The sequence below is a fragment of the Panthera onca genome, chromosome A3, assembly GCF_046562875.1.
Source record: "Panthera onca isolate mPanOnc1 chromosome A3, mPanOnc1 haplotype 2, whole genome shotgun sequence".
Classification (NCBI taxonomy): domain Eukaryota; kingdom Metazoa; phylum Chordata; class Mammalia; order Carnivora; family Felidae; genus Panthera; species Panthera onca.
Window position 1 is genome coordinate 40,662,477 of NC_138341.1, and position 22,752 is coordinate 40,685,228.

Below are 22,752 nucleotides of genomic sequence, written 5' to 3' on the forward strand. Positions count from 1 at the left end.
ACAATTGGTATTTCTTGACTAGGTTTCTGAAACTTGATAAACTCATTTATTTCATTTATCTGATTAATTTTAGATCTCTGAGAAATACATTCCTTTTGAGTAACTGTTCAAAAGCTGTGATTTCCCTATATCATCTTCTATTGTTACTTTCTAGTAACACACCAAATGTTTGATGCATCGTTTGTCTGGCAATGATCTTACGGCAGCACAGCTTCTTTGTAGTTCATTTTTTGGACCCTTTTTAAAAAAGATTCATTTTCATCCACATAGTCATTATGATTAGGTTCATCCTGTCACAAAAGGACTACAGAATCACTCAAATCCTACCATCCTTCCATTCCCAAGTAAAAGCCCGGGTGGCATGATGGCGGAGAAAGTAACATTATTCCTCTGTACAAATGTCAAACCTCTTTATTATCCACCAGACCAAGTGGACAAATGTTCTCGTTTTAATGGTTCTCTAGTATCTGGCCGTACTCACCTGATTCCATTTTATTTCCCATTATTTCCCACAACAATCAATACCTTACCATCCCTTCTGCCTATGTTTCTTTCTCAATACCACATCTTAGTTCATGTTGTCTCTTCCCTCTGAATAATGCCTTTACCTTCCCATTCTGTCCACTTTTTGAAATCATACCCATTTTTTCAAGGCCTACATGAAGTCCCAAAGCCCTCTGACTCCTTCCTGTGTTATTCTCCAATTGTGTCAAATAAGCTAGTTTGCTCTTCAGATGGGCCATAAAGTCTGTGTGGGTTGAGGCCACATGTTTTACAGTTGTTATGCTGAGAGCCATTGTGCCTTACTCCAAGAATTCAGAGGCCTCAGAAAGCACTTCACACTTTACATACTAAACGTAATGTTCTTGGTTAATACTTGGGGAGATATGTTCAGCAGTCACGAACATTTATCTAGAGAAAGGCCACTAAAATCTCCCTTTCCAACTTGTCCTTAATAATTGACCCAGGAATGATCTAGAACAGAGAATCTTCTGACATTATCCTCTGAGGGCAAAGAAGGGAAGGTAAAGTGAGTGTTGTGTTCTCCTCACCCTCTTCCTGTTTATAACTAACGACTCAATTTCTCTCAGGCACCCACACATTTTCTCACACAAAGCCCTTCTGCAGCCCCCCACCTTCCTGTTACTTTGCTTTCTGTCCAGTCATTACATGAACATTCCTTCTCCTTGCTCCTTTTCTCTACTACAGCTGTGGGTCAAGTTATGAAGTGAATCACAGTTAAGAAGATTAAAGGTATTACTCTTGTATCTGAGGAGTTACAGGTTCTGGACAAAATTACAATGCAGTGAAGAATAACTGCCACGGCTCTACTGCCTTCAGAAAAGCTGCTTATTTACTACCCCCCACATCATAAGCACAAGAAAGATAAAAACACAATTCCAAGTCAAATAATTTTCCTTTGTTAATATTATACCAACTTTCTTTCTTTCTTTTTTTAATACATGGGGAGGAGAGAAAGTTCTTTTTTCTTTTCTTTTTTTTTAATGTTTATTTATTTTGAGAGAGAGAGAGAGAGAGAGAGTGAGTGGGAGAGGGGCAGAGAGAGGAAGAGAGAGAATCCCAATCAGGCTCTGTGCTGACAGTGCAGACTCCTACGTGGGCCCCAATCCCACGAACTGTGAGATTATGACCTGAGCTGAAATCCAGAGTCAGACACTTAACTGACTGAGCCACCCAGGCGCCCCTCTACTAACTTTCTAACACAAGATTACATAGGTTTTTCCTAAGCTAGCTTCGAAATCAAAATTCACCACATGATGTGTTCTGCCAACCTCGTACTTATTTATTGTGCTCTGAGTTTCAAGCTAGGTGTCCAAAGGACATTTACAAAAATAACTTCTTTTTAAGTTGGTGTTTTCTTCTTCCTTTCTTCTCATATGTGTAGGTTATATAAATTTAAATGAAAACATGTAACAAAGCCTTGTGAGCACTGTTTCAGATACGGGGCACCTTCTGGGACTGCAATAAACACGGTTTCTCTTGTGCTACTGTTTACAACTGCGACCGTTTTCTAGTTAAAGATCTATGCCAAGAAGTCCAGGTGGGCTACTTAATGCAAGTTAATGAAAGTTCTCACCAGTCAAATTTGTTATATTGTATAATTTTGTTACTATGGATTAACTAATTCATTAAGTATTTACTGAGGACCAAATCAGTGTTCACTTAATATCCTGGGTTATAAGATTATTAAGAAACGAAGACAGTGAACATGGTGATCCTGCCACCATTCAAGTTCATACAAATTCCATTTTTTTTTGAGTTTCATCTCTTCTTATAAATTGGGATGTATTTTTCATTATTTATTCAAACCAGATTACAATTCATGTCTCTTCTTTTGAAGGGCTCTTAAACTCAACTCTAGATATATCCCACGCTTGTTCTGTTAGGCAAAATTTTCTGATCACTTGCAATATAATGGGATGTTTTTAACAGAATTTCTTTTACTGAAAAGTGATGATCCAAAAAGAGCTATTAGAATTTAAGGCCAAGACACATAAAAAAGCCTTCACATGCATTTTAATCCTTAGAGTTAAACAAACATAAAGTTGATAATCTACCAAGCTAACTATTGCTGAGGTTTATTGGTGATGTCAGGTTTTTGATCTCCTACCCAATTAAAAGTGGTTCATCTTATAAAATCTGTAGCTATAATAAATATAAGACTGAATGCTGGAGTTTTGCTTTGAAGAGATACATAAAGCACTACTGGAAAATCTTTTGGGCCTAGAACTATCTAAGTTGTAGCCACTTGCACCTTAACCATCCAGTTTGCCAATAGAGACATAGGTCCTTTCAAGACTTGAGTGAGCACACCATTCAACTGGATTACAATCTAATTTTCTATTGTTACAGCGCAACACTGAAATTAACTTATAATGAAGTAGGAGTTACTTCATATTGAATTTATTTTTCTCCTCAGTTCCATTCTCCCCATTTTAATACTTAGGTTGGAAGTGTCACATGCTTCTAAAGAGTAGCATTTAGAATTTTAGGAGTTTTTGCTATATACAAAGGTTTTAATTTTCCTTACATTTTTTTTTCAATTTTTTCATTTAAAAAAATGTTTATTTATTTTTGAGAGAGAGAGACGGGTGGGGGGGGGGGGCAAAGAGGGAGGGAGGGGCAGAAAGAGAGGGAGACACAGAATCTGAAGCAGGCTCCAGGCTCTGAGCTGTCAGCACAAAGCCCGACGCGGGGCTTGAACTCACAAACCGCGAGATCATGACCTGAGCCGAAGTCTGACACCCAACCGACTGAGCCACCCAGAAGCCCCTTCCTTACATTTTTATACATGATTTAAAAGTCCTAAATAACTAAATTTTGGTTTTAAATGTTATTTTACTTACTTACTTAAAGATTTTTTTTTTCTTAAGTAGGGCTTCATGCCCAGCATGGAGCCCAAGGTGGGGCTTGAACTGACCCTGAGATCAAGATCTGAGTTGAGATCAAGAATTGGATGCTTGGGGCACCTGGGTGGCTCAGCTGGCTAACTGATGCTTTTGGCTCAGTCATGATGTCAGGTATGTGGGATCGAGCCCGCATCGGGCTCTGCACTGAGTGTGGAGTCTGCATGGGATTCTTTCTCTGCCACCACCTCCCTGCTCCATGCGTGCTTTCTCTCTCTCAAAATAAATACATAAATTTAAATATTAAAAATAAGAAAAAGCTGAACGTTTAACTGACTGAGCCACCCAAGTACCCCTTGATTTTTCACTTTTAAGTAATCTCTACACCCAACATGGGGTTCAAACCCACAACCTCGAGAACAAGAGTCATACCCTCTACCGGCTGAGTCAGCCAGGCATCTCCTTAAATATGTTTTTTGGGCAGAAATTTAAACTATATGTGTACACTGATGGGGCTCCCGGGTGGCTCAGTCGGTTAAGTGTCTGACTTCAGCTCAGGCCATGATCTCACAGTTCGTGGGTTCAAGCCTTGTGCTGTTGGGCTCTGTGCTGACAGCTCAGAGCCAGAAGCCTGCTTCAGATTCTGTGTCTCCCTCTCTCTCTCTGCCCCTCCCGACTCGTGCTCTGTCTCTCTCTCAAAAATAAAAATAAAACATTTAAAAAAAATAAAAAAAAAATAATTTAGCAACAGTAAAATATAACTCCAAAGGATTCAGAACTGTCTTTTTTCTTTATCCTGCCCACAATTCACTCTAGATATGAGCACCCATGCTCACCTAGAAGAAAAACCCCAATGTCAGCTCCACTTTCTTAATCTAACCCGGTGCAAGCTATATTTATTACCTGTAGATTTTGAGAAAGGACATGGGAACCTCTTACCTCTTAGTGGTATCAAGAAGAGCCTGAAAGATGCAGGGAGACAGGGGCAGGGAGGCAGTGCCTGAGAGCAAGAAGCAATTTTAGTGAAGAATCAGAAATAAACTCTACCTTAGTTAGTGGGTCTGTGTGGTTTACAGTGAGTTTAAGTTAGAGTCTGATGAGGACTGAAGCTTTCTGCATGTTCCCCTTCTCAAGGGCATAACCAGTTTGTCAAGTAAGACTGAGTTTGCCAGAGCTTCCTAGAAAAAGATGACCTCAGCTATGAACATCAAGACTGGCATCTTCAAATAATTTTACCAGTTTTTTTTTTTTTTCTAAATCTGAGGGGCAGGTCCGGAAAAGAAGAGACAAGACTGAAAAGCATTTAAAGAACTTCTGAGTCACCCTGTAATTTGCCAACAGTTGTCGAAGAGCTCCCATCTTTATACCATCCTTCCTACAAATCTTTCTACAAACCGTGCAGAACATTTCTTTGACTTAAAATTAGCTGTCTGGACACTGAACTAGACAAACCAGTATTTTATAGGACAAAGAAGAAACCAGACTAGTGGCTAAAGAAAAAAAAAAAATTCAAAATGAATGTGTGTAACACCTGCTATTTTACCCAGTGCTCCCCTTCCCATTCAGAAAACTGCCCGTTTTCCTTCCCTTACAGGATTTTAATTCAACTTCAACATAGGAGAAAGTAGAAAGCAATGAAAACCCTACCCAGGAAAAACAACATACTCTCAAATAGCAGGCATTTAAGGAACTTATTTCTTACAGAAATAGATTTTAAAAATGTCATGACACATGTATATAGGATTATCCCAGAACAAATCTGGAATCCCCAAAATATCTCCTATCATTTCCTTCCCTGCTCACAACTCCAAAAAATCTGCTGGGGTACTAATAGCTGTATCACTCTTAAAATCAAAAGTACTATGATCTTGGGGTGCCTGGGTGGTTCAGTCATTCAAATGTCCAATTTTGGCTCAGGTCATGATCCCACAGTTCGTGGATTTGAGCCCCATGTCTGTGTGGACAGCTCAGAGCCTGGAGCCTGCTTCAGATTCTGTGTCTTCCTCTCTCTCTGCCCCTCCCCTGCTTGCACTCTGTCTTTCTCTCAAAAATAAATGTTAAAAAAAAAAAAAAGTACCATGATCTGATTTTAAACAAGTAAATGTATTCAAAGTAACTATTATTTAAAAATATGCAAAGACAGCCAAACACTAAAGACAGGAAAAACTGATTTATAAAATAGAAAGTGTTTGGAGTCAAAAGTAATGAAAAGCACAAATTGTAAAAGTACCAAATCCTAATCTTCTACAATCTCTCCAGCTAAATGCAGCTGAGCAGTGGCAATATGGTTTCCCTGCAGCAACTGTATTTTTCAAATCCTATGTATTTATTTCTACAGCATTATTAGATAAAATACCCTTGTGAGTTCATAGAAAAGCAGATAGCATCCAACTGCATTCTCTGATAAAGAATGCAAGCAGTAAGAGTCAAAACGTTTTTTTTTTCTTTTAATGTGAGTTTGGCTTTTAAATGCTTACCTTTCCTGATTATCTGATTAAAAGGGTAAGAAGGCAGTTACAATGTTTAAGAAAGTGTATAAAATTAGATTAAAAGAGATGTACAAACTGTGGTTCACTCCACTGTTGCCCCTAGTAAGGAAATAAGTGCGGAAGTTAGCTCTACATATCGACATATTAAAACAGTCTCTCAATGAAATACAGATAGAGTGATGATCAGGATTTAAAAGTCCTATAGACAGTTTAAAACAGATGTCACTTCTCATAGCCTTCATGAATAAATCATATCTATCATGTTAATTTGGCTGGAATATTTGATCTAATACTTTCTTGCTTGCTTAATTTAGAGATCAAATGCATCTAATTGTTTAGTACAAATTTGCCATGACAATGATGATAAACTATTCTGTGCTCTATGACATTCAAACAACTGTTTAAATATTAAGTAAGTTACCAGCTAAAATTGATTATTCTGAATCATGAAAAAAAATTCAAAGGTCCTTTTATGCCATCGTTTTCTCCATAAGAACTGTTGTCATTAGTTTTTAAAGCGTATGTATGTATGCATGTAATCTCTACACCCAACGTGGGGCTCAAACTCACAACCCTGAGACCAAGAGTCTCATGCTCTTCTGACTGAGCCAGCCAGGTGCCCCAAGAATTATTACTCAAAATAAAATTGTCTAAAGTCAGACTATGGGAAATTTCCAAAATCATTCTTTCTCCGTGATTTTTAGTTCTTATAAATAAAACACAGTACAACCGTACTATTTCAAAACTAAACTCCTTTTGTTAAGAACACACCTAAGTCTTCATTAAAAAGGGGAGGAAATGGGGGCACGCGTGGGTGGCTCAGTTGATGAAGCATCTGACTCTTGATCGGCTCAGGTCATGATCTCACAGGTTGGTTAGTTTAAACCCCTCATAGGGCTCCATGCTGACAGTGCAGAGCCTGCTTGGGATTCTTCCTCTCTCTCTGTCCCTCCCCTGCTCGCTCTCTCTCTTAAAATAAATAAATAAACTTTATTTCTTTTATTTTTTTTTAAACTTTTTTAAATTTTTTATTTATTTATTAAAAAAAAAAATTTTTTTTTAACGTTTATTTATTTCTGAGACAGAGCATGAGTAGGGGAGGGGCAGAGAGGGAGACACAGAATCAGAAGCAGGCTCCAGGCTCTGAGCTGTCAGCACAGAGCCTGACGCGGGGCTCAAACTCACAGACTGCGAGATCATGACCCGGGCTGAAGTCGGACGTTTAACCGACTGAGCCACCCAGGCGCCCCTAAAACTTTTTTTTAACATTTATTTACTTTTGAGAGACAGAGCACAAGCGGGGAAGCAGCAGAGAGAGAAGGAGACACAGAATCCCAAGCAGAATCCGGGCTCTGAGCTGTCAGCACAGAGACCGACACGGGGCTCGAACTCACGAATGGCGAGATCATGACCTGAGCCAAAGTCAGACACCCGACCAACTGAGCCACCCAGGGGCCCCATAAATAAACTTTAAAAAGAGGGGGGGTTGGAGGGATGCTTGGGTGGCTCAGTCAGTTGAGCGTCTGTCTGACTTCGGCTCAGGTCATGATCTCACAGTTCGTGGGTTCAAACCTTGTGTTGGGCTCTGTGCTGACAGCTTGGAGCCTGGAGCTTGCTTTGGATTCTGTGTCTCCCTCTCTCTCTGCCCCTCCCTCACTTGCACTCTGTCTCTCAAAAATATATAAACATTAAAAAGGGGTGGGGGTAATGTTATCAGTAACATAAATGAAGAGCACCTAAAAGCTGGACACTACCCTAACCCCTTTTCTGGAAAGTAATAAAAATGAGTAAATCAAATGAAAAATAGAAAGCAAGAAGTTCCCAGCAATGACCTATTAGAAGACTGCTGTTATTATGAACAGAATAATACATTAATACATACATTTCTGGAAGAGGGAAGAAAATGTTGGTAAACCAAAAAGTGCTTTTATCTTTTAAGCATAATATTCTTCAGATAAATTACAAGAGATTTACTTTAACAACTGAGAGCAAGCTAACTACATGTCATTAATGAAATGTAGCAGCACATTTCACCTAAAAACAAAATCTCTGACGGCTTTCAAACTAGCTACAGTGCAAGCTCAAATACATAGGATTTAAGAAAAAATTCAGGAGTCACTTCTTTTATGTCCGAAGAAAAGTTTTTCTACCTACCATGTTTCTTCCACCATCCTAACACTTCCTCAATAATCCTTCATATCTGCAATCCCATTTGACCACTACTGCTCACTTCTGCTACTAGATTGATGGATTTTAAAATTACATACTGTACTACACTTCCCCTCTTAATTCTTTCCATTACCCAATCTACCCAATCTCGTGGTAACTGTGCGGGATTTTAAGAACTTGTGCTTAATCTCAAGATCACATTGTTTACCATGTTTAGTGTTTACATAAAGACTCCTGAGGGCTGCTTGGGTGGCTCAGTTGGTTAAGCATCCAATGCTTGGTTTCAGTTCACGTCAGGATCTCATGGTTTGTGGGTTCAAGCCCTGCATCGGGCTCTCTGCTGACAGTGAGGGATTCTCTCTCTGCTCCTACCCTGCTCGTGCTTGCTCGCCTGCTCTCTCTCAAAATAAACAAATAAAAGCTTAGGAAAAAAAAAAAAAAAGACTCCTGAGGCTATGCCCAATCCACTTTTTAAATTTTTAACTAGTAATCACCCTCACTCATTCTATGTCAGATGTTGTTTTGCATAGTATCTGGTTTTGAAGGGTCCTCCATACCCTCAAAATCAAAGTCTCTTGAGTAATCCCAAATTAATCTTAAGAAAGGGGGCAAATCTTATATGGGGCCTTTAGAGTCCCTATTTGAAAAAGAAAAGAGACATATAGACAAGGTTATAAAGTTGTCTACAAAGTTGTTGTATTTTTTTCTTTTTTAAAAATGTTTATTTATTTATTTTGAGAAAGACAGAGAGTGAGTGGGGGCAGGGTAGAGAGAGAGGGGAGAGAGAGAATCCCAAACAGCCTCCGCAGTGCAGAGCCTGATGCGGGGCTTAAACTCATGAACTATGAGATCATAACCTGAGCCAAAGTCACACACTTAACTGACTGAGCTACCCTGGCGCCCCTACAAAATTGTTTTAAACATTAACCTTCAGTAGACTTTCTTACCAGCTATGTCAGGTATCAGTAAATGCTTACTAGTGGTGACAATAATACCTACAGTGACATTCTTTTACCCCTAAATGTTCCAAATGGATGCTGGTTAGAGGAGGGAGATCCTTAAGTCCCATGAAGTTACAAACCGGTGGCCTAGCCGACACATGGAAGAAACACAGGAGCAAAGCAAGATAGCACATTAAGCATTTAGAAAGAAAAATGTACGTGGGGCACCACGGTGGCTCAGTTGTTAAAGCATCTGACTTCAGCTCAGGTCATGATTTTACAGTTTGTGAGTTCGAGTCCCACACTGGGTGAGTTCGAGCCCCACTTGAGGTAAGCCTCGCTTCTCTCTCTCTCTGTCTCTGCCTGTGATTCTCTCCCACTCCTGTGATTCTCTCTCTCTCTGCCCCTCATTCACTAGTGTCTTCTCTCTCTCTAAAAACAAAAAAACAAGGAAGAAAAAAAAGAAAAAAAAAGGAAAGAAAAATGTAAATAGGAATAGAAAACGGGGTACACATGAGTCCCCCGCCAAAATAACATGAGTCACTCTTGAACTCCAGAAGTTTTCCACGTTTGACTAACCATGACCTCGGCAAAATACTGGGGAGGGCGGTGGGGTGAGAGGGACACCTAGTAACACCTAGTAACATCACCTGGACATTTATAAATGCTTCACACGCATGCAGAGAGGCACTCAAAATACTTAATAACTGGTGGCATAGGCACCAATCCTTCAGAACGGACACCAGTCAGTAAGCCATATGTGGTGCCAGCCCTGGACTGAAGAGGACAGGACTCACAAGATTTGAGGAAGAAAAAACCCTGTACCTTCATATCAAAGATTCTTGTTTGCTTGCCATTTTTCACTTTGAAACGCCTGGGTGGAAACAGAGGGCAGATGTGGTGTTCATGCAGACTAAGGGCTGCTGAGGAGGGAGCAATCCTTAAAATACTCCACAAAAACCAATTTAAAAACAGTATGGCCACTGTCTTGAACTATGTACAAAAGCTTGGGAACTTAACAAAGGCACATACTGAACATGCCTTATAAGAGACAGACCACTAAACAATTTGTAGATGGTAAATATTTAATTTTCAAACTGTGAATCAGGTGTAGAGGAGTGTAAACAAATTATGAGTATTTACTTACAGGAAAAAAAAAATCAAGGCAAAGCTGCTGAGGCAGAACTACTCATTCTTATTTCAAAAGACTAGCTTTTCACTCATGGAAGGACTTAACTTTCTGCTGGATTCTGCAATTTGGGGTGTGGAAAACTGAGTAGCTGTCCTGCCCCAGTGGAGTGATGAAGTACTATCCCGGGGCCTACTGGCTAGTAAAGATTTTAAGAATGCCTGGTTCAGTAAGAGAAACCCCTCTCTGTTGTATCCAGTAACAGAAATTAAGTCAAAAAGAAATTATTCCAAATTTCCCACAACAACGAGGATGAGATGCGATCAAGTCCACATTCCTCATACTGGTATCTGGGACTGAACCAAAAGGAAGCAAGGTCACCTTTACAAAATAAGAACAACAAATTAAGAACAGTAGTAAAATGTGTCAACAGTGTTCTGAGGCTCCAGATGAGAGCAGTTCTGAGCTGTTAGATACGAAAATTTGGCTTTGGGACTACATAATGTCAATTTACCAAATGGTTGACCTACACACCTTATAAGCAACTTTAAGCATCCAACTAAGCAGTGTGAATGGGAATAAAAGTGAACCTGTAGTACTCACAGCTGTAACAGCAGGGCTGTAGCAGAGATAAAACAGGACAATGGTTAAGTAGGGACTCTACAACCCAGAGGGACTCTGGCTGACTTCAAACACCAGGCTCTGCCCCTCAGCAGCTGTATGTCCTCGGACACCCTATTTCTTGAGTTTCAGCTAATTTGTTTTGAATACATTTAGGGGCGTATTAGTTGATGCAATGTGCAATTGCTTGTGCCAAAATTCTCCAAATCCCAGACCTACAGTTCCATTTCTCATCTCTCACTTTATCTATTATTATAAATAGTAAAGGTGGGGAAGGGTGCTCTTTTGGGTGTACTTTATCGTTTCTTAAAAGTTGAATATATGCTGACTCAGATATCAAGTTAAATACCCAAAAAGCTTTCAAGCCAAGATTTCCTTTGTGCATTATTCCAGGTCTTTGGCTCTTAGCCAGTTGGGAAAGATTAGAGTAGAAGGAACTTGTAGGGACCTTAGAGCTCCGACCAATGAACCAAGAGATCTGACCTAATAAAAACAAAGCGATATGTTACAATGAGATGTGACAATGGATTATTACTTATCACTTAAAATTTTAAAATTTCATTATGAAGGCATTCTTGTAGAAGAAAAATTAAGCAGGTAGCAAGAATACCTGCTTTTTAGAAAGAGCTGTGCTTCAGGATGGGGTGCTTTTAACCTGTTCACAGTACATTTGCTAAGGGCTCCTGAATTTGGTCAAGATTCCACACTGTGCTTTTAGCAACAGGGCGAGAACGGCTAGTGTGAATAAATGAAGCGTGTTATCTTGCACACATGCAACCTCCTAGGATGTGTAAAACTTGCTGTTAAAAGAGCATTTTAATAATTATTATGCAAACAGTATCAGTACACTTAGTAGGAGACAGAGGACAGTGACCTAGTTTTACTTTTGTTAGAAATGATGTACGTTAACACATCACTTTAGATACAAGGTTTCTTCACTTACCACTTCTGTTGATGTTTCTGCATGCTCAGAAGTAACATGTTCTTGGAGAGATGTCTCCGTATAGCCCATTTTTCCACAATAGGGACAAGTAAAAGACTGTGGCTGCTCTACAGAGAAAGCTTCCCCACCATAGTACAAATCTGAAAAATAAAGTGGAACTGCGGTGAGAAATAATAATTATTGTTTTCTTTTATCACATGAAAATGTAAACATATGGTAGGTACAATAATGTAAAACAACAGTGTCCCTGAAATCTCCAAAAACCTCACCCTGTCAAAGAGTGCTTAGGTACCTCATATGTGCAACATCCTTATTTTGCCTGGGACTCCATGCCACCCCTCCAAAATTCCTTTTTCACCCACAAAGCTATTATTTCCTTAAGAGAAAAACAAACAGGGACACCTGGGTGGCTCAGTCGGTTGAGCATCCGACTTCAGCTCAGGTCATTATCTCACATCACAGTTTGTGAGTTCAAGCCCCGCATCTGGCTCTGTGCTGACAGCTCGGAGCCTGGAGCCTGCTTTGGATTCTGTGTCTCCCTCTCTCTGCCCCTCCCCTGCTCATGCTCCTTCTCTCTCTCAAAAATAAAGAAAAAATTTTTTTAACGTTTGTTCGTTTTAGAGAGACAGAGAGAGACAGAGCATGAGCAGGGGAGGGGCAGAGAGAGAGGAAAACACAGAATTGGAAGCAGGCTCCAGGTTCTGAGCTGTCAGCTCAGAGCCCAACGTGGGGGCTCAAACCCACAAACTGTGAGATCATGACTGAAGCTGAAGTCAGATGTTTGACTGAGCCACCCAGGTGCCCCATCTCTCTCTCAAAAACAAATATACGTTAAAAAATTTTTTAAAAGAGAGAAAAACAAACAACTTTTTATCCTTTCATTTAACTTTGAATGTTTTTTTAAGATATTTTTAAGTAGCCTCTATACCCAATGTGGGGCTTGAACCCACGACCTTGGGATCAAGAGTTACATGCTCTTCTGACTGAGCCAGCCAGGCCCCCTCCCTTCATTTAATTCTGAAACATCTCTCATTTCACATCTAGTTCTAATTTTACTGTAATTTATTTTTTCTTTATCTCTGTGGCTACTGTACCAATGCCAGTGTCAACACAAAGAAATCAGCAGAGGGAGAGGTGCCCAACTGGCTCAGTCGGCAGAGTGTGTGACTCCTGATCTCGGAGTTGTGAGTTTAGTTCTATACATTTGGTACAGAGATTACTTAAAATAAAATCTTAAAAAAAAAAAAAAAAAAGAATCAGCAGGGCATATCATAATACAAGAACACAAGTGCTCGGAATAGGCAAATGTGATCAATATGCCAATCCCCAGACGCAGCTATCTGTCTAAAGCACACACCATTCTTACAGCAGGAAGGAACCTGAGCAAAAATGCTAACTTGAATGGAGTACTACCACGACAGACTCTGTCCATATTGGTTACTGAAGAACTGATGAATTAGTGATATTCTATGGGAATAATCTGTTTGCCTCATTAGTAGATCTCAAGAAATAAATTTATTTTTCTCCATTAGTAACACAAAAGGAAATGCATTTGAAAGTATATTTAGTATGTTATGTCACTTCATTCCAAAGAACTATACTTAACATGAAACAAATGCTTAATTTAATAGGATATGAGGGGGCGCCTGGGTGGTTCAATCAGTTGGGTATCCGACTTCGGCTCATGTCATGATCTCGCGGTTCATGAGTTTGAGCTCTGCATCAGGCTCTGTGCTGACAGCTCGGAGCCTGGAGCCTGCTTCAGATTCTGTGTCTCCCTCTCTGCCCCTCTCCTGCTTGTGCTCTTGTCTCTCTCTCTCAAGAATAAACATAATAATTTTTTTAAAAATAGCACATTATAAGAGAAAATTTTATAAGAGACAACATTTGCTATGTGAGAGATTTGTTCACATTCATTTTTAGGAAGATTTAGGCTATCTTAAAAGTATTTGCCCATACACACTTGTGCACACACACTCACACACACACACACACACACACACACACACACACACACATTATTATATGTATAAGATTTGCCAGGTATGTTTGGGATAGGTGGGGATAAATATATAAAAATCAATAAAACTTCACTTGATAAAAGACATCTACAAAAAAACTATAGCTAACATCACACTTATTGGTGAAAGACTGGATGTTTTCCCCCCTAAGACCTGGAACAAGACAAGAGTGTCTGCTTTAGCCATTTCTATTCATTATTTTACTGGATGGTCTAGTAATTAGGCAAGAAAATGAAAGGAAAAGCAGCTAGAGGGAAAGGAAGAAGTGGAACCATTTGTAATCAGCAGATGACATGACCTTGCATATAGAAAATCCTAAAAAATCCAATTAGATCCTATTAGAACTAATGAACAACATCATAGGATATAAGATCCATACAAAAACCAATTATTTTTCTACACACATGCAGTGAACAATCCAAAAATAAAATTTTAAAAATACACTTACAATAACAAGAAGAATAAAATACTTAGTAACACATTTAAAGAAGGAAGTATAAAACTTAACCTCTGGTAATTACAAAACTTTGTTGAAAAATATTAAAGACAAACTAAACAAATGGAAAAACATCTCATGTTCACCAACTGGCAGACTTAATACTGTTGCTCTCCAAACTGATCTACAGACTTAAAACAATCCCCATCAAAATCCCAGTTGGCTTCTTTGCAGAAATGTGATGAGCTGATCCTAAAATTCTTTCATAGAAACTCAAGGTATCTAGAATACTCAAAACAATCTTGAAAAAACAAAAAACAAAACAAAGCTGGAAGACTCATACTTGTCAATTTCAAAGCTTACTAGAAGTTTACAGTAGTTAAGCTTGTGGTACTAGCATATAGACAGATATATAAATCAATGAAACAGACGGAGACTCTAAGAAAAGACACATTTATGGTCAACCAACTTTCCTAGTAGCTTTATTGAGATATCTCAGACATATAAAATTATGTATATTTATGATATCCAACTTGATGTTCTGATGCAGTATTCACTGTGAAAAGATCACCATGTCTACAGTTACCTGTGTGTTGAAAAAATTTAAGATCTGTCCTCTCCAAAAATTTCAAGTATACAATATAATATTGTTAACTATGATCACCATACTGTACATTAGCTCCCCAGAGCTTATTCATCTTGCATAATGAAACTTTGTACCATGTGACCAATATTACACCAATCCCCTACTCCTTCCACCTCAGGTCAACTGATTTTCAACAAGAATGCCAAGACAATTCACTGCATAAAGAATAGTCTTTTTCAATAAATGATGCTGGGACAACTGGATATCCATATGCAAAAGAATGATCTATCTCATCATTCCATATACAAAAATTAATACAACATGGAGCAAAGATCTAAATGTAAAAGCTAAGGGGTGCCTAACTGCTCAGTAGAAAGAGTATGTTACTCTTGATCTCGGGGTTGTGAGTTCGAGCCCTACACGGCATGTAGAGATTACTTAAATAACTAAAATAAAAAAAGTAAAAGTGAAAACAATAAAACTCTTCTAAGGAAACAAAAATGTAAATCTTCATGATCTTAGACTGGGTAATGGTTTCTTAGATATGACACTAAAAGCAAAACAAAAGAAAATAAAAAGATAAACTGGACGTCATCAAAATTAAAACTTTTGTAGGGGTGCCTGGGTGGCTCAGTTCAGTTAAGCATCCGACTCTGGATTTTGATTCAGGTCATAATCTCACGGTTTGGGAGTTTGAGCCCCGCATGAGGCTCTGCGCTGATAAGCACAGAGCCTGCTTGGGATTCTCTCCCCCCTCTCTCTGCCCCTCCCCCACTCACTCTCTCTCTCTCAAAATAAATAAACAACAACAACAACAAATGAAAATCTTTGTGCTTCAAAACATACCATCAAAAAAGTGAAATGACAACCCATGAAATGGGAGACTTCTGCAAATCATCCACCTGATAAGGAACTTGTATAAAGAGTATATAAGGAACTATTAAAACTCAATAATAAAAAGACATATTACCCAATTAAAAAAATGGACAAAGGATCTGAATAGACATTTCTCCAAAGTAGATATACAAATGGCCAGTAAGCACAAGAAAAGATGGTTACTATTATTAGCCATCAGAGAAATGCAAATCAAAACCATATGAGATACCACCTCACACCCACTATGATGGCTAGAAACAGAAAAGCTCCGTGCTGAGTGTGGAGCCTGCCTAAGATTCTCTCTTCCTCCCTCATGCGTGTGTCTCTCTCGCTCTCAAAACAAAAAAACCCCAAGTGCCGACTAGTTAAGAAATTATAGCATGAAACATTTATAGCCTTTCTTATGGATTAACAAGGGCTTCTAATCAACTGCAGAAACAGAAACTGTGCTTTCTGGCAGCCAGAGCAAGAATACTTGTGTACTGCTAGCACGAACAGTTCCTTTATTTTACTGAGGCGCTCCTTCCATCTCATACCGTGTCAGTTTTCTAGATAGATATCTGAATCGCTTTTATGAACAGTTGAGCTATGATTATGAGAATTCTTTAGAATACAAAAGTAAGAGTCATGTTATTTTTAATGTATGCTATCGGGAATAGTTTTAGAACATCTTGCCTTTAAACTTCTTCACGCACATGCACACAAAATTCTAAATGACAACCCATTAGAATGAGAAATAAATACGTACCAAAATCTACCCTTGTTAATATGCACTGCATTGGGTGGTCAGTTGTATGCCTTGTGGTTGTTGCACCACTTTCATAACAAGATGCACAAAGATCGTAATCGTAGCAAATTAAACACTTATATCTGCGACCTCGAAAATTTCCTTTTAAACATGCATCACAGCTGACACCTATTAAAAAAAAAAGAAATATCATTAATTAGCAGCTGTAATAGGCCCCACTCCATCTCATTTTTATAACATTTTTTAAGTACAGATTTAACCCCAAATTTCCTTTCCCAAATGACCAGAAACAACATAGTCAGATGATACGGGAATAGCTGACACTGTGGTGGATTTGTTACTCTGATTTACATTCCTCATGAAAATAAAATATTTGATAAAAATGTAAAATCAGCTTTTAAAATGCCTTGATAAGCTAGCAGGCGGATAAAAACCAAGCGAAAGAGGAACTGGTAACCAGAATCACTAAAGGGGGCAAGCATTCATTTACCAAAGCAGGTAAAACTCCGAGCTTGGATTTTCACAGCGTTGCAGGACAAAGCACAGGAAGTGAATACCAAAGTCTGCCGAAGGTGGAGTGTCTAACAAGCAATTCCTTGTAAGGCTGAGACCCTAATATACTCTCAGTGCATGGGCAAGCCAGAAATCCTCCCTAGGGGATTACAAAACTTGCCCTAGTGAAATTCCCTCACCCGTTTGCCACAAAACAACAACAAAAAGCCCTGAAAAATCATAACCACAAACCAGCCCAGCCCTGTAATGAGTGAAGAGTCCAAATTTAATCTAACAAATGGTTCCAAATGGTTCTCAGGTGAAGAGTTTAGTTTAAAGTGGTCTGGGGGTGCCTGGCTGGCTCATTTGGTGGAGCGTGCAGTTCTTGATCTCAGGGCTGTGAGTTTGAGCCCCATGATGGGTGTTGGAATCACTTAAAAACAAAATATAAACAAACAAACAAACAAAGTGGTCCTAAGGGAGCAAACACTACCACCAAGCCTCTGGCAGAAACAAACTTCCACAGTATGAATCCATACACAAAATACACACACACACACACACACACACACAAAAACACAGCACCATGAGAAAGAAGTAGCAGAAACAGCCGAATCAGACTGGGAAAGAGTTTATATCAGAATTGGATATGAGGTAATAGTTAATACGGTAAAGTAAATAAAAGAGAAGTTTGAAAAGAAGAGGCAACCAACAGATTTGAAAATGAAGCAAACAACATCTAAATATAAAAAAATTAATTAGAATTTAAAACTTGATGGGCAGGCATAATAGTAGGAAAAGCCTCTTATTCACAAGTAATATGCTTGGTTATGCAAAAACCCAACACAGCTAAATTATTATAGTTATTTTAAGCAAGGTTGATAAATATAAAAACCAATTTAATAAAGTATTGGTTGTATTTCATAACTCCAAAAAAGAAAAAATTATTATTAAAAACATGTCATTTAAGATTGTACTCACATGAGGTACTTAGGATTTGTAAAATTCAGAGAAAAAGTAGATAAGTGGTTACCAGGGACTGGGTAGGGTTGTTAAATGGGTACAGAATTTCAGTTTGGGATGGTGGAAAAATTCTGGAGTTGGTTGTGCAACAATGTGAATATACTTAAAGCCAATGAGTTGTACGTACAAAAAATGGTTAAAATGACAGATTTTATGTTTTACCACAATAAAAAAATATGACATTTGTAACAGCATTAAAAAAAAATGCCTATGAATTGGGATGCATGGGTGGCTCAGTCGGTTAAGTGTCTGACTTTGGCTCAGGTCATGATCTCCTAGATCTCACTGACAGTGCAGAGCCTGCTTGGGATTCTCTCTCTCTCTCCTTCTTTCTCTGTCCCTTCCCCACAGGTGCTTTCTCTCTCTCTCAAAATAAATATAAAAAACTTTAACCAAAGATGGCCCTTTATAAAGCTAATCAGTAAAAATATATTCAGGGATGCCTGGCTGGCTCAGTTGGTGGAGCATGTGACTCTAGATCTCATGGTTGTGGGTTCAAACCCCACACTGGGTGCAGAGATTACTTTAAAAAAAAAAATCTTGGGGCACCTGGGTGACTCAGTCAGTAAGTGTCTGACTCTTGATTTTGGCTCAGGTCACGATCTTATGAGATCAAGCCCCACATTGGGATCTGCATTGGGCACTGACTGCTTAAGATTCTCTTTCCCTCTGGGGCGCCTGGGTGGCTTGGTTGGTTAAGCGTCCGACTTCGGCTCAGGTCATGATCTCACGGTCCACGAGTTCGAGCCCCGCGTCGGGCTCTGTGCTGACAGCTCAGAGCCTGGAGCCTGTTTCAGATTCTGTGTCTCCCTCTCTCTGACCCTCCCCTGTTCATGCTCTGTCTCTCTGTCTCAAAAATAAATAAACGTTAAAAAAAAAAAATTAAAAAAAAAAAAAAAAAAAAAAAAAGATTCTCTTTCCCTCTCCCTCTGCCCCTCCCCTGTCCATGCATACATGTGCACACTCTCTCAAAAAAAAAAAAAAAAAAAATCTTAAAAAAAAGTATATGTATATTCAAAGACATTAAAGGACTTAAAAAAATAATAATATCAAGTTCACAGAAGAGAAGGTTCAATGAAATGAAATGTCAATTCTCTCCAACTTGATTCGTGGATTCAGTGCAATTCTAATCAAAATCACAAAAGAAGTTTTTGTGGAACATGATAAGCTGACTCAAATTTTTATGCAAGTTACAAAGGGCCACAAATAACCAAGGTATTCCTGAAGGAAAATAAGATGGAGGGATCTGCTTAACATATCAAGAGCTATTATAAAGCTAAATTAAGACAGGATGGTATCAGCACAGACACAGATCATTTGACCAATGAGAAGAGAATTGAAAGCCCAAAACAGATACACCCATGTTGAAATCTGTTTTATGACAACAAAGTCCCCAGAGATCAGTGGGGAAAGGAGGGAGTAGTAGAACAGGTGATCATCCATATGTGGGGAAAATAAAATCAGATCTCTTCCACAGATCCCATACACAAACACCAATTCTGGATGGCTTAAAGAGAAATGTCGAAGGAAACTAAAAAATATATATATATATACATATATATATATTTATAATATACTTTATAAAATATTTATAATTATAATATTTATACTATTTATAATGTTTTATAAAATATTTAAAATATATAATAAAATATATTACATATTTATATAATAAAATATATTTTATAAAATATTTATAATTATATTTATAATATATTTTATAAAATATTTTAAAAATATATATATATATATATTTTTTTTAATTTAAAAAAATCCCTCAAAGGCCATATAGGGAAATAATTATATGAGCTTGGAGTAGGAAATAATTTCTTAAAACACATACATATGGTCGAAACCAAAAAGAGAGACATTAAACCACATTAAAATTAAGACTTTTTCTTTACCTTCTAATGCCCTAGAGTGATGGAAAGACAAGAAGGCCCTGAAACTGGTGATACGTGTAACATACATGACAGACAACAGTTTGGTATTCAGAATACATCAAGAATGTGGGCCTATCAGTAAGAAGACATCCAATAGAAAAATGGGCAAAATGGGGTGCCTGGGTGGCTCCGTTGTTTGAGTGTCCAGCTTTGGCTCAGGTCATGATCTCATGGTTTATGAGTTTGAGTCCTGCATTGGGCTCTGTGCTGACAGCTCAGAGCCTGGAGCCTGCTTCAGATTCTGTACCTCCCCCCCAACCCCACTCTCTCTCAAAATAATAATAATAAGGGGCACCTGGGTGGCGCAGTCGGTTAAGCGTCCGACTTCAGCCAGGTCACGATCTCGCGGTCCGTGAGTTCAAGCCCCGCGTCAGGCTCTGGGCTGATGGCTTGGAGCCTGGAGCCTGTTTCCGATTCTGTGTCTCCCTCTCTCTCTGACCCTCCCCCGTTCATGCTCTGTCTCTCTCTGTCCCAAAAATAAATAAAAAAAAACGTTGAAAAAAAAAAATAATAATATTAAAAGAAAAAAAAAAGAGAAAAATGGGCAAAGACTTCAATGGGCACTATAAAGAACAAACACAAATGACCGATAAATATATGAAAAGATGCTCAATCTCATCAGTCATCAAAGAAGTACAAATAAAATTTTCAGGAGCTATCATTTTACACCTACCAGTCTAGCAAAAACCTAAAAATCTGATGATTTTGAGTGCTAGTGAAGATACAACAGAAACACTTCTACTTTGCTAGTGGGAGCATACATCATCACAACAACTTGGAAAATTTTGTTCACATTCTAGTCAAGTTAAATATGCGCAATTCCAATGACTCTGAGGTTTCACTCTTACGTATATTCCCTGGGGAATCTTTTGTCCATGTGTACCAGAAGAATGGAGAAGAATGTTCACAGCAGTTTTTGCAACATGGTAAGGGAGGGGGGATGTTAACAACCCAAAGGCCCATCAACAGTCTATTACAGAATGAATTAGAAAATGCATCATAGCCATAGGTAAAGACTTCAAGAATCTCAGATGTATCAAAGAAAGTCTCAAAGAACACACATATATTTCTTAAGTTATTTATTTATTTATTTATTTTTAGAGAGAGACACAGAGAGCGAGCGAGGAAGGGGCAGAGACGGAGGCAGAGAGAGAATCCCTGGGAGGTTCCAGTCAGTATGAAGCCCAATGCAGGGCTTGAACTCACGAACCTTGAGATCATGAAAGAGTCAGAAGCTTAACCGACTGAGCCACCCAGGCGCCCTGCAAAGAACATATATAGTTTAAAGTTCAAAAACACTATCCAGTTTAGGAAATCAAACATGTAGTGAAACTATAAAAGGAAAATAGGGAATGACAAAATTTTGGTCAGTGGTTTCCTCTGGCGGGAGTGGAGTACTCAGCGATCTTGGAAGGTAAACACTTTCACATCTAGCAGAGGGGATCTGTAGTACCACTCTTTTCCTTTACATTTATTTGAAAAACGTCCTCAACTATCCCTCAATTTTTCTTCAAGTCTCCTCCCCCTTCAATAAAAAACAAACAAAAAACAAAGCTTATAACAACCCTTGGGCTGTCAGTTCAAGATGGAAAACTAGCATAGTTTTGGCAGATTACAGATTCTCAATAAATGTTTACTGAATAAGTTTTTATTTAAAAAAGAACATGGATTCTTGTTATTAACCATGGGCTCTTAGGCAAACCACTTATTGTACTCTACTACATTTCTTCATCTATTAAGTTTGCTGTGAGAATCATATGAGAAGAAAAATTTGAAGGTCTTAAATTTTATTTTATTAAAAATTTGTTTCTTTTTTTTTTAGTGAGCTCCAAAGTGAGCTCCACTGACAGCAGTGAGCTCGATGTGGGGCTCAAACTCATGAACCATGAGATCATTACCTGAGCCGAAGTTGGACACTTGACCAGCTGAGCCACCCAGGCTGAGCCACCCAGGTGCCCTTGAAGGTCTTAAATTTTAAAACAAATACTTATTTATTTTTAAGTAATCTCTACACACGAGCGGTCTTGAACTCATGACCTTGAGATCAAGAATCACACACATTCCTCTGACTGAGCCAGCCAGGCGTGCCTGAAGGTCTTACATTATTTTATTCAAATGTGGTAGGACTATGTTATCATATTTTCTGGTATATAATTTGATATCAGTAATAGTATAAACAACCTTTTATTTTTTATTTTTATTTTTAAAAATTTTTAAAAATGTTTGTTTTATTTTTTGAGACAGAGAGAGACACAGCATGAGCAGGGAAGGGGCAGAGAGAGAGGGAGACACAGAATGTGAAGCAGGCTCCAGGCTCTGAGCTGTCAGCACAGAGCCCAAGGCGGGGCTCGAACTCACGAACTGTGAGATTGTGACCTGAGCCGAAGTCAGACGCTTAACCAACTGAGCCACCCAGACGCCCTTATATTTCATTTTTTGAGAGAAAGAGTACATGTGCACACACACACACAAATAGGGCAGGGGCAGCGGGAGGACAGAGAATCTTAAGCAGGCTCCATGCTCAGTGCAGAGCCTGTCAAGGGATTCCATCTCATGACCTGAGCCAAAATCAAGAGTCAGAAACTTAACTGACTGAGCCACCCAGGCACCTTTATATACAACCTCTTAAATCGGTCCTCAAAATATCCTTCACGATTGTTAAGATTTCCAGAGATGTACTGAGATCTCACCAAGTTACACTGAAAGCCAAATGATGGCATCAAGCCAGTAGTTTTCCAGCAAATTCCATAAATATCGAGTGCCTACTATGTTCTAGGTGGTGGGGAGACAGCAATAAACAACACAGACAGAGCTCCGCCCCTATGAAGCTGCTAACACTTTGGTGGGTGAAGACAGGTATAAAAACACATGAAGCTGTAAAGCAAGTTAGAAGAAAGTGCTATGGAGGAAAATAAAGCAGAAAACAGAAAAATTGTGTGGGCAAGAAAGCTTCACAGAAAAGATGGT

At 38.7% G+C, this 22,752-nt stretch overlaps 1 protein-coding gene across 1 annotated transcript in view; it reads right to left on the reverse strand.

Moving 5' to 3' along the window:
- KCMF1 (potassium channel modulatory factor 1) overlaps positions 1-22,752 on the reverse strand; it is a 79,629-nt gene that overhangs the window by 15,674 nt on the left and 41,203 nt on the right. The window contains exons 2-3 of the mRNA XM_078444659.2: positions 16,328-16,495; positions 11,661-11,800 (exon numbers count right to left, since the gene is read on the reverse strand). Coding sequence (XP_078300785.1) covers positions 11,661-11,800; positions 16,328-16,495 — 308 coding nt within the window. The remainder of the gene's footprint in view (positions 1-11,660; positions 11,801-16,327; positions 16,496-22,752) is intronic.